Source organism: Elephantulus edwardii, unplaced genomic scaffold, assembly GCF_000299155.1.
Source record: "Elephantulus edwardii isolate Elephantulus edwardi_28Jun2011 unplaced genomic scaffold, EleEdw1.0 scaffold00065, whole genome shotgun sequence".
Classification (NCBI taxonomy): domain Eukaryota; kingdom Metazoa; phylum Chordata; class Mammalia; order Macroscelidea; family Macroscelididae; genus Elephantulus; species Elephantulus edwardii.
Window position 1 is genome coordinate 5,505,242 of NW_006399815.1, and position 13,108 is coordinate 5,518,349.

The 13,108-nt window shown below is 36.3% G+C and overlaps 1 protein-coding gene across 1 annotated transcript in view; it reads left to right on the forward strand.

The window, feature by feature from the left end:
• Positions 1-9,456, forward strand: part of DBX2 (developing brain homeobox 2) — a 55,236-nt gene extending 45,780 nt beyond the window's left edge. The window contains exons 3-4 of the mRNA XM_006888178.1: positions 1,289-1,476; positions 9,124-9,456. Coding sequence (XP_006888240.1) covers positions 1,289-1,476; positions 9,124-9,456 — 521 coding nt within the window. The remainder of the gene's footprint in view (positions 1-1,288; positions 1,477-9,123) is intronic.
• Positions 9,457-13,108: the final 3,652 nt, after the last annotated feature.

A 13,108-nucleotide genomic window follows, 5' to 3' on the forward strand; every position in this document is an offset into this window, starting at 1 on the left:
GAGCAATCTCAATCTCTTCACCATCCATCCTGATGCTTCCAATTGGCCCAGTGGTGAGAATCTTTGTCTTCTTGACATTGAGCCTCAGTCCATACTGAAAGCTGCAGTCCTTGACCCTCTGCAGTAAGTGCATGCTATTAGAGCTCAAACTAAATCAGAAGTAGCTAATCCTTGGGAAAAGACAACATGCTGGGAAAGGTGAGGTGAGGAGGCTCCTACTCGTTATCACACAGCAACAATATATTATTTATATATGCATATCTATCTGTCTATCTATCATCTATCTATCTATCATCTATCTATCTATCTATCTATCTATCTATCTATCTATCTATCTATCTATCATCTCTCAAAGCCTTGGTGGTCTAGTGATAAGAAGCTACACTGCAATCCCAAAGGCACATGGTTCAAATCCACCAGCTGCTCCATCAGAGAAGGGCAACCTCTTCCTGTACAGTTTACTTCCTCTGAAAACTAGAAGGTCAGCTTTTTCTGTGCTTCTGTCTTATCATCATAGTGCTCATCTTCAGTGGTTCTTTAAAATTTCACTTGAAGAAATAAAATCATTTACAGAACATGTCTTTGTTTCTTTACCTTTGGATGTGCACGGATTCCTTCTCTCCCAGTTTTTAATACTCAAAGTAGTTGTATAGAGAGGAAGACCCTTGATACAATGGATCGATTCAGTATTGGGGGTAACGGGGGTAGGTATGTCAGAGACAAAAAGGTTGGCAAAGGATAGAAAAGGGTTTAGGGCTCTTGTCCATAGGGTCGCTATGAGTCACAAGTGACTCCACAGCACATAACAACAACAGATATATTTATATGTTGAAAATGCCATAATCAAAATATCAGGCAAAAAAGGCCCTCTGGAATTTGAGGGCATGCTTACACCCATATAGTAGATAGCTTGTAGAGACCAGGCTCATAGGAGACATCAGGACAGAGTACAGAAAAGTCTGTTACCACAGAAAGGGTGTTTGCTGTGCTTAGAAATATTTCTTTTGTCCCATCTAGTTTAGGACATTCATACCTGAGTAAAGAAGCTGTTTGGACAAGAAGAGAAATAACCCAACCCTCCAACAAGGGGAAAAGTCCCAGCGTGCTTTTATCAGATTTTCCATGAAGTCCATGCCTGAAAAGAAGTGAAGAAACATGGCTCTGAGGATGCATTCATGGAAGAGATGGATGCAGAGTAGGGGGAAGCTGTCATGGGAAAGATAGACCAAGCAAATTCCCCTCTTTGAAGCTGATACTTGGTGTCTCTTGTTTTTTTTCCCCTCTGCAGGAGAAGATGGTGTGCTGCCTCTCCTGACACAAGACTCTAATTCCAAAGCTCGGAGAGGTATTTTAAGAAGAGCTGTCTTTTCTGAGGACCAGAGAAAGGCTCTGGAAAGAATGTTTCAGAAGCAGAAATATATCAGCAAGACAGACCGAAAGAAACTTGCTATCAATTTGGGACTAAAGGAATCACAGGTAGTAATGAGCATAAAGATGTCTATTGCTCCTGATTTCTGAAGTAGTATAATAAACTCTGCATATCTGGTGAATAATAAATGCACTGGGCTTGATGTGAGACCCTGAGGTGTTAGTGCAATGACTTTTCATAATGTTTAATAGATAGAAATACATATCACAATTGTTATTTGAAAAAATGTCCATTTTGCTGATAGGTCTAGTTTCTTTTTTTTTCCCCCCCTCCTTTTGTCATTGGGCTGATTAATTCTTTCCAAATCAAGAAAAATGCTAATGGCATTACATTTACATCATTAGATTGTTTACTTTCCATTCAAAGAAACTGGCTTTCATAATTTCTTACAAAAGCAGGAACCAATTTTCTTGTCTTTTTCTTCATTTCCAACTGAAAAATGAAAGCAAAATGAATGACTCATAAATACCCCTATTAAGGGGTTTCATTATTTTCTGCTTTGGGTTTATATCAAGTATAATAAGGTATTCATAGTGATCTTACAAGGCACTGTGGAACTGCCCCTTACAGTTTCCAAGACTGTAAATCTTTATGGAAACAGCTGCCACATCTTTCTCACACAGAGCAGCCATTGGATTTAAACCATTCACCTTTCAGTTGACAGCCATGCACTTAACCTCTGCAGCACCATGGCTCAAATGCCTTGGAATGGACTCACTAGCATTGGTGGTTTTTTTGTTTTGTTTTGTTTTTACTCACTTTTGCAACATTTATAAACCTTCTTTAAAATTTATAAACCTTCTTTGTACATTCAAGTTTGAATGAAGGTTTTAGGGACCTTAGGGAAGTATAGAAAAATCCCATTTAAAGAATGGCCTACTTATTATAATAATTAATATGACAAAGTGACAATTTCCTTGTTAAACCTTACAGTGACCATATAAATTTATTCTTGTAATCACCACCATAACTATCCCAGTTTTCTAGATGAGGAAGAGTAGAGCAACAGAGATAAAGGCAGTGTTCACATAATGAAGTTGCTTTGGAAGTAAGTTCCTGTCACAGGCAACCTGACTCTGGAGGGTTTCTTTTTTCTCTTTAACTGATAGCCACCATGTACAGTGATGCGGGGTGTTGTTCACTGCACAAGCGTTCCTGTTTAAGGTATTAGTGAGAGCTGTAAAGTGGGAGGTTCTTTGCTGACCATGTAGTTGCTTTGTGCCTGTTATGTCATCTGATTTTTTTTTTTTTTTAAATTAGGATAAAGGCATAGAGGCTACTAATACCACTGCCTACTACTATTGCATTGGTTCCAACTCATAGTAACTGAGTTTACTCAGCTATAAGTCTTTACTGGAGGAGACCTCCCATCTATCTCCTGTGAAACAGCTGTTGGCTTCCAAGCACTGACATTTTTGAAAGCCCGGTATCATGCCTATGCCACCAGGATACTTTCACTCAGGGACTAGCAGAGGCTTTCTCTTGACTATTGTACTCCACTATTCTCTCACTGTTAGTGGCGTGTTTTAACATTTACGCCTTTTTAAATGAATGATCATTTAAGAGTTGATCGACTCTTATCAACTTTGCTTCCTTTCCTTCAGGAAGCGATCCCTCTGCCTCCAGCATCTTTAGTAGGAAGCAGGCTACACTGCGGTAGAAGATAATTTACCTGGATACATTAGTGGGAGTTCTCTTCCCAGTGAGTTGCTTAGAAGACCATAACCTTCATTATGTCCATTTTACTTCAGCTTCTCACTAACAAAGTAGGGACAAATATAGATGCTATGTCATAAAACAATGGTTTGCTTAACTGATGACTCATTAGCTAGATTGTAGTGGTCGACTGTGTGTGAGACCCTGTGCTACATGGACAGAGCTTTGATAAGAACTGATTAAGATGTATTTCTCCTACCCCAGGAACTTAGTTACAAAACTGTGGAAATAAAGCTCATGAGAAATTAGCTAGAAATATAAGAGGGTGGGAAAGGTCACAAGAAAGGCATCCCTATTAGTCTAAGTTAAAATCATATTAAATTTACTACCGATAAAGGGAGCTCTTGTGACCTGGTATAATACATGTTTTATTGCAAATCCAAAAGTTAGTGGTTTGGATCCACCAAGTACTCCACTTGGCAATTGGAGAATAATAGGCAGTTCTCCTCATAATATCTACAGCTTTGGACACCGGATGATAGGTGACAATGAGTTGGAATAAATTTAACAGTGGTGGGCTTTAAGGGGGCTAAATGAGCATGCGTCTTCCTGGAGCCCTATAGTAATTCTCATGTCTATAAAGGATAACATTAAGATTCTAGCGTACATACATACCGAGGAAGTCTAGTGATGGAACTGTTTGACCTGTCAGGAATTGCTTAGAGAAGACCACAGGAGGGATCCATAGACCTGGCCTGCATCCCATTGGATAAGAATTCCATAGTGTGTGTGTGGGGAGGGGGGAAGAATTCACAGACTATGGAAGCTGGGGAATTTCTGATTGAGTCAGGTGTTAAAAGAAAAGTGGATAGTGGTTCTGTTAGGCTTGACAGTGTTCAGAAAAAGTGTGAAAATCTCTGCTATAATATGCTATGCACTTAGAAAAATAGTCTGTTGGAAAGCTAACACAATAACCATTACAAAATATGCATGGAGGATGAGTATATTTTCACTAGTCCCCATAAAGCGCAGATATTTTCCTTCTTGCATGTTATCTTCCAGTGGTTTTCCATATGTATTTAGTTTTACAAAGCTAATTATATTGTTTTAAAAATTCAAGTGCCTCAGGAATGAATACTTTTTATGTTATTGAATTTGTTGGGAAATCTCAGAAGTAATTTAGTTTTTCATATTTACATATATATAGTATGATACAGTACATGATACATTGTTATTAGCTGCCCTTGCATTGATTACAACCCATAGAGGCCCTACATAAAATAAAATTAAATTCAAACAAAAAATAGGTAAGGTTAAAAATAAAAACTCATCTACTTTCCCTTCTAATGGAACCCAACTGTTGCTCAACTACTTTAATTTATTAAGACCGCATGTATTGCCTTTAAATTAAATATGTATGGACAGTATATTTGTATGACCTGCAGTTTTTAGTAATATGAATGGTTAGCTCACTTGGTTAATAACTAAAAGTTTGGATGGTTGAGTTCGCTTAGGACCACTTAGTAGAAAGGCAGGCCAGTCAACATCCATCCGGAACCCTGTGGGGCACAGTTCTCTGACACTCGTGGGTTCGCATGAATTGGAATCAATACAATAGCAGCCTCCCCTTCCCCTTTCTTTTTGTATCTGCACAAACACATATCCTTGTTGTTGTTGTTAGGTGCCGTCAGATCAAGTATGACCCATAGCACCCCTATGAACAACAGATCTGAACCCTATCCTATCCTGTGCCATCCTTACAAACACATAGCAAGACAGATAACAAATACCACACAATACCTACTATGTGCAATACGCACAATACCCTTACATTTGATAAGTCACTTCACCCCTACAGAGAGATTATTGGGTAGGTACTTTCAGCATCCCTGATTTTACAAATTGACCTGTTGATCTGCTTCTGAAAAGTTATAGCCTTGGAAACTCTATGCAACTACCCTTGTTGCCCACCTGGAGTCTTCATAAATTATAAACAATCAAGCTATCTGTAAATTTTACACTAAAATAAAGTTTTACTACACATATATGTTGACTTTTAAGTGAGCCAAATCCACTCTATATTCAGCACACAAATCAAGAAAGAGAACATTCCCAGTAGGCTAGAGCACTCGGCCTGCCTCTTCCCTGACATTCGTTCTCCTTTCAGTGGTTTCCGCCATCCTTACTTCTAAAAACAGGGATTAGTTCGCCTGCTTTCAGACTTTCTTTGAATAGATTCATTTGGTACATATTCTTTTGCAAAGGCCGTGTTCTGTGAAATTCATTCACTCATGTTGCGGAATGTAGTAGACAGCTCATAAACACATATTCTTGTGCACACTATGCCACTACATTGCTTTATTTTTTTTATATTTATATATATATATTATATATATTATATATAATATATATATATATATGCTTTTATGCTATATTTTTGTGCACACTATGCCACAACTACATCTTTTTACCAGTGACATTGGATTCTTTCCCATTTTAGGCTGTTGCAAATAGTGCTAACAATACACATTGCTTTGTACTTCTTTTCCTACTCAAATATTCATGGATATCCTTTTTTGTCAGTACATAAAAGTTGTTATTAGGTGCTGTTGAGTTGAGTATGACCCATAATGAATACATAAAAAGTATCCCATTCTTTTTAGCAAGCGCCTCATGACAGACTTACATATATTTATTATGATTCAGTTAGTCATCTTCAAGTTTGTTACCTTTCATTTACATTATTGCATATCTTTGTGTGTTTAAAAATTATTTTATGGAAGTGTTGTTGTTTGCTGTTGACCCATAGCTGATGCTCCAGTAGATTTTTAAAGGAGTGTTGCAGCACAACCTCTTACCACTAGGCCACCAGAGGATTCCAAACTCACTGCCTTTGAGTCGGTTCTGATTCATAGTGATCTTATAGGACAAAGTAGAACAGTCTCTTAGCGTTCCAAGGTTGCAAGTCTTTCCAAAGCAGATTGCCACAACTCTTTCCCATGGTACAGCTGGTTGGGGTTCAAATGATCAACCTTTCAGTCCACGGAACCAAACTAAGTGTTTAACCATTGTATCACTAAAAATGAAAAAACAAAAAAATAAAATGTGCTACCATCAGTTAAATTTCTGTTCATAGTAACCTTGTAGAACAGAACAGAACTGCCTTTTGGGTTTCCAAGAGTATAAACTGAAGTAGGTTTTCACATCTTTCTCTCATGGAGCGGATGGAGGGTTTGCTAACCTTTGGGTCTGCAGCTGAGTGCTTAACTACTGCGTCATCAAGCCTTCTTTACATATTAATAGCTGTAAAGATTTCTTTCCAAATACAGTATTTTACCAGAGTAAATTCTTAATTAAGTGAATTATTCATTTTTATTAGTAGACATTTCCTTTTCTGCAAACTACTATTTTTTATTTAAAACTGCAGCTAATATCATGAACACTAATTTTTTTTTAACGTTTTAGTTTTCCTAATCACTAAATCTTGATCTTAGGTTTTTTAATTCTCATACTGGAATATACAGTTTGAATGAGTCTCTTTGCTGTGTATTATTTAAACTTTTTTGTTGACAGATAGCAGTTATTTTGTCTATTAGTCTAAATATTTGGGATATTATAGTTATGAACATTTTCTTATTACAGATGAGAAAAGTCTTTGAGTTTTCAGAGGATTTTTTTCATGCACTTGTGATGTCTTTAATTGTACCAAAATTGCTCATTATTATGTAATCTGCTTGTCTTTTCCTCTGTGATGTCAGTTTTATACTTTTCTTTTTTTTAATTTTTTTTATTATTTTTCTGTGAGTGTACCGTCAAATCAGATCTGTCTGGTACAGGAGGAGATTGTCCCTCCTTCCCTGGCAGAGCATCTGGTGGATTCGAACTGTGCACCTCTGGGATTGTAGTTGCAGCTCCTTGCCACTAGGCCACCAGAGCTCCCCTATACTTTTCTTAAGAAAGCACACATCTCCCTAAACTTTAAAGATAACTTTATATTTCTTTTAGAACTTTCATCACTCACTCACTCATTGCCATTGAAGCAATGCCAACTCATAACAGCAACCCCCCCCCCAAAAAAAAATCAGGTTTCTGAGGCTGTAAATCTTAAAAGGGAAAAACTGTCTGTCTTTCTACCTAACAATGGCTGATGGATAGGGTTATTATTTTTTTTAATTCTTTAATATATCTGCATTTTCTAAATAATGTGTGAGGCAGAGTTTTTTATGTTTTCCTAAATATACATATTTATCCCAACACCATTGATTGTGAGAAAATCAATGATTTCTTTCATAGTGATATTAGTAAACAGATATTTCTGTACCTGCAGAACAAAAACTAAAGGGAAAAGGAGATGATGAGAAAGGCAAGAACCATTAGAACTGCTAATGGAAGCAATTAACTGTCCAGTGAAATCCTATTTGAAAGAAATTCATGGCACACTTTCTAGAAGCCAGTGCCCACTGCAAATAAGATATGAAAGCAAGAATAGAGCCATCTGCTTTGGTAGATACACGTTTATCTTGTTTTCTTATGAAAAGCCACAATCACAGGATTGTAACTGAGATAACCATCTCTCAGACTCAGTTGCCTGACAGAGATTTCTTTTGTTGCCAGTGTGAACATAACCAGTCAAGTTGAAAGAATGAAAAATAATTTTGCCAATCAGAAATAAACCCTTCTCAAAATATTTGCTTTTCTTCATTAGGTGTTTGATTAGGAGATTTGGTTGATAATTATAATCTTTCTAGGAAAACATTTTTCCAGTTTTGTCTTTAGGTAGAAGGTTTTGGTGTAAGGATGTCATATAATACACAGGAAAATAATGTGATTGGCATTAAAGAGATGAAGGGACCAACTGTGACTTTATCTTAGGCACAGTTGACTACATAATGGATAAAAATGAGAATGAGGCAAAGAGAAAATATGATTTAAACCCTGGATGAGATGCATTGACACAGTGATTGTGGCAATGGGGCCAGGATTGTCAGAGATGGTGAAGTTGGCTCAGGATAGGCCAAGGTTCAAAACTATTATTCATAGAGTCAAGATGGATCACAGTTAAATCAAGGGCATTTAAAAACAACAACAATAAAGCAATAGCAACATTTTAAATACTTTTAAAGTAATCATAATCAGTTGTTATTTGTTGAATCCAGTTCTTGGATTTTGTTAAATCCTAGGAGTGGTATAAAGAGGTCTGGAAGCATAGTCCATTGCATGTCGTGCTGCTATATCCAAAAGTCCATTGCTATCCAGCAATTTTAATCCGTCACTCAGTGGGAAAGATGGACAGTCCCCTCTTGTTAAGAATTACAGCCTCAGAAACCAAATAGACTTCATATTAGTCAGATCCCACTTGAAGTCTTTGAATTTGAGAATATAGACTTAGAAACTATATAAAGCCTATAGTTTTTCCAAGAATTATAACATGAATTCTATGAAAGTTCCCTTTACACCTGAATGTTTGTAAGAATCTGGGCTCTGGGATTGGATGTTATGGATGGATTCTATTCTCAAAATTTCCATATTACTAACTTTGTGCCCATGAACCGCAGTTTTTTTCAAATATGAAATGAGGACTTGCCAGGTATCCTGAGGACTGAATGGTGTGTAATCCACATAGAATATAGAATATGTGGCCTGATGTACTTCTTATGGAGCACAAAAGAAACACTCAGAGTCTTATACTAGTCAGTATATTTCATCTGAAAAATTAATTTGGCACAGATTAAGTGGTGGTTTAAAATCTCTAACAGAGTTAAGTCCATTCTAAAGATGTCAAGAATACAGGGTGGAACCAATTTAGCAGTCCTTTTGCTGCAGAGATGTCTATGTGGCTATTGTATTAGAGTGATTTCTCAGGTTTTTAAAAGAAGGCCATGTAAGAAAAAAAAAAAAATAAAAGGCAGGAGCTTTGCTGATTGGCCTTTATAATAAAGTTTTCTTTAGAAAGGATCATTGATGAGACTGCAGTTGAAAATGCTAAAATGAAATAATCTGGAATAAGTGATCATTTTGTCCAATTACTTTATCAATAGGTGAAAATTTGGTTCCAGAACAGAAGGATGAAATGGCGAAACTCCAAAGAAAAGGAAGTGCTTTCTAACAGATGTGTCCAAGAAGTAGGCCTCCAAGAAGATCCACTCTCGAGATCAGCACTGGGTTTCCCGTCTCCGTGCCCTTCAATATGGGACGTCTCCCAACAGCGTGCAAGTTCAAGATGGAGGGAGAATTCTCCAGAACCTTCAGAAAGACTAATTCAGGAGAGTTCAAGGGCTCCATCGCTGGAAGCAAATTCCCTAAAAGCATCCTTGTATTTGTGTTCTGAAGAAGACGGTGGAGATAAAAATGTACTTACTGCAGCTGTTTGAATAGAATCAGTCCTCCATGTTCATCTAAAAGAACACTTCACTAAAAGAACACTAAATAGCGTTTGGACTCTGAATCCAGCTAGCTTGTGCCTCATCAGTGCCTAAAACCTAACACCTTTGAAATGATGCAGGAACTAATACATGCTTTAGGAGAATTGTTTCATTGTTCTCACATTTGTCCCTAGACACAGGCTTAAGTCATATGTGGAATAGAATCTCCCAGTAAGATGATACTAAAAAGAACAAGAGCAATTGATGACACAGCCCTTGTTCTGAGTATATGTATATGTCTGTATCTCTGTTTGTATATACATAAAAATATTCATTGAAATTTGATAGTAGTAACTAGTTTTTTCTTCAGTATTGCATTGAGGCAAAGTCATTTCCTTTTATATGAAGAAAAATAAACCACTGACTGAATATTATTAGCTTTTGAAAAAATGTGAAATTTGGATTTTAGCCCAAACTTCATACCACATGGACTTGTTAAAAATAATTTCTCTATTTTCTTTTTCCTTTCTCAGTATCTGGCTATAAATGAATTATAACAACTCATGCTCAACACTTCCAATGAAATGAGCTACTGTTATTTACATACATTAAAAATATATACTCAAAATTTATCCAATGAACAAATTAGAAGAATTCTTAAATGTAATTACTAATATGCTTAATTTTCAAATTCCTAGAGAGGGTGAAACCAATTATTGGAATTGTGAAGCTCTGTCTCATATACTTTGGGCCTGTTGCCAGGAGAGACCTGTCCTTGGAGAAGGACATCATGTTTGGAAGGGTAGAGGAACACCGCAGGAGAGGAATAACCTGGATGAGATGGATAGACACAGAGACTGTGTGTCAAGGGGGCAGGTGTGTCAGACACAGTAAGATTGGTTCAAGATAGGACAGGGTTCAAAGCTGTTGTTCATAGAGTCACTCTGAGTCATAGTTGACTGCGCAGCACATAACAACAAGGTAGACTATTCCATCAGTGCAGATTCCACTTCATTAATGGTTATCCTTTACATCTATTCTCTGAAGGGAAATACAATCAAACCAACTGCCATGGTGTGGATTCTGACTCATAGCAACCTTGTAGGACAGAGTAGAATTGTCTATAATAGTTTCTAAGGCTGTACATCTTTATCAAAGCATCTTTCTCTTATAAACCTGTTGGTGGGTTCAAACCACTGACCTTTTCTTTAGCAGACATATGCCTTAACCTCAGGATGCCTTAATCACTAGAGTTCCTTGAAGGAAGTATAGATTTTAAAAAATACAGTGTTTTTAAGGACTTGCTAAATAAAGAGTTTATGTAAAGATATTTTAGTTCAGTAATTTTAAAATCCTTTGTTGGCCAAACACAGAATCTATGCCAATCAGTTTTTGACCTCCAGCTATAGTAAGAGAGCTAAGCTCTAGTATCACAGTTGTTTAAATGTTCTCAACTACACCTCAAAACACAGTACTGATGGAATCTATAAAAGATTTGTCTGTACATTTCTCATTATAGGATCCTAGTTCCACTTAGGTGGCATACACTGTATATATTAGGTATTTTTTCTTTATTAATAAACACCATACAGATGTCTTACGCTTTTGGGCTACTTTGAATTTAGTATTATTATAAAAATTACATTTCTGGTAACAATTTACTTAGTTAATCTAGAAATTTCCAAGTCTAAGAAGAAATTATGTTCACTTTGAAAGATATGAAGCAGAAAAAGGAAATGATGTGGTTTTTAATTATGTTATTATTAGTCTGTGAACAAGAAACATTATTAAAATGTCCTTCTTTTGTTGGTGAAAAGCTTACTATGATGGTAGCTTCTAATTGGCTCACCTTCTTATTACATATTTTAGAAGTTGCTGTCTTAAAAAAGGGAAAAGTTAAGAAGATACCGGGTTTGTTGGTATTTTGTTTTAAAATCGACATCAGGAAAGTATTTTGTACAAATGTAATTTGAGCTGGTGCATGTGTAGCTTGTGTCTTTATCACAATATTTTATTACTTAAAGGGTATCTATGAGGGTTCTTAATGTCTCTTGGTAGGGGGTTTGGGGAGGGATTTTGAAGCTTGTCTTAAAATGTTATAAAATGTGGCCTTGTATACCATTAACCTTGTTTACATTTACTGAATGCCCTGTACATCCTAGAGACTGTGTTACACCTTTAGGGTGGATTAATTAATTTAATCCTATGCATGAGGTAGATGCTACTACAGTTGTAATTCCTGTTACCCAGTCAGGGATCTAAAGCAGAGTACAGGGTGAACGATTGACCAAGGGCATGAGGTAAATAAGTGAGAACTGGATATTGGCAGGTAAATTTCAAATCTTCAACTCACATATGGTATTTTAAATTATTCTCTACCATACCAGTGTGAAATTATACTCTACCAAGCTATGCTATGTGCTTAAAAGATACATTTTGGGAATTTCAGTGAGATTTGTTACGGAAACTCAGAAGCACATTGTATGTTATAAATCTCCTTTAAGTGATAGATGTTTTGATCTTTACTATTTTTGACTAGATTTTTGAAGTTCAGGGAAAGTAAGGAATTGTAAAACCTGTCAACCATGAAGCCTCTGTAGAGAATAGTCCTATAAAGTGTGTAAAATATAAATGTATTTTATCATTGTTGCTAACAAAGAGAAAAGCATATACTTAGCTATGATCATTCTTTTTTGAGATTAACTTGGAAATCTCAAGAGAGAAATCTATGTCATATCCATCAGATTACACAGGGTTTAGAAACGAACTATTTGGGGCTCACATGATCTTCCCCCAAGATTTCACTCTAAAACTCCAATCACCAGCAGAAACCATATTTCTGAGAGGCTTCTCTCTGCAAAATTGGAGAGAAACACTAATTTGCAAGTGCATTTTTTAGTGGCCTTCCTCTTTATACGCATTCATACTTAGAAAAAGTGCTCTTTTGATAAACTTATTATTGGTACTTAGGAAACAAACACACACAATGCACACATTTGCCAATCGTGCCTCTGCTTTGCTTTAACTTACTGAGCCCTGTTATCCTAATAGACAATGCATCTCCTTCCCCTTCTGTCTGCTAACCCTCCCTTTCCCCTCAATGTACCTGTAGATTTCACTGTTATTCACATATAGACTTCCTTCTCCATGTACTCACCTTTTTATCTGCTTTCCAGGCTAGCAATGATCTAATAAACACAAGGATCATAGATGCCAGGAAGCAGAAGGGATTTTAAGTTTTTAGAAGGTATTGTCAAATAAATTTGAAGCTGTTGAAATGAAATACAGGTGAGCAGCATATTGTAAGATTTAATAAATGTAAATGTTTATGGTTGGAAATATATAAGCAGTTTATATTTGATCATTTGATCTGGAGATCTGTGATCATTGATGTCCAATGAGTAGCTTTATTCATTGTAATAAATAATAAAGTTATAATGAGAAATCCAATTATTTAGTCTAATGCTTCACAAACATTAACATTTGTACATATGAACATGTCATACTTTTCAAGTTTGGACTAATGATTCGGTTATTTGTCCTATACCTATGCCTCTGGTATTCTGCTCCCCAAAGGATCATCAATGGCCATCTTTTTTTCCCACTTTTCAAATATAAAATCATAAATGTATTTGTTGAAATTACCTGTGTCCTTCCACAG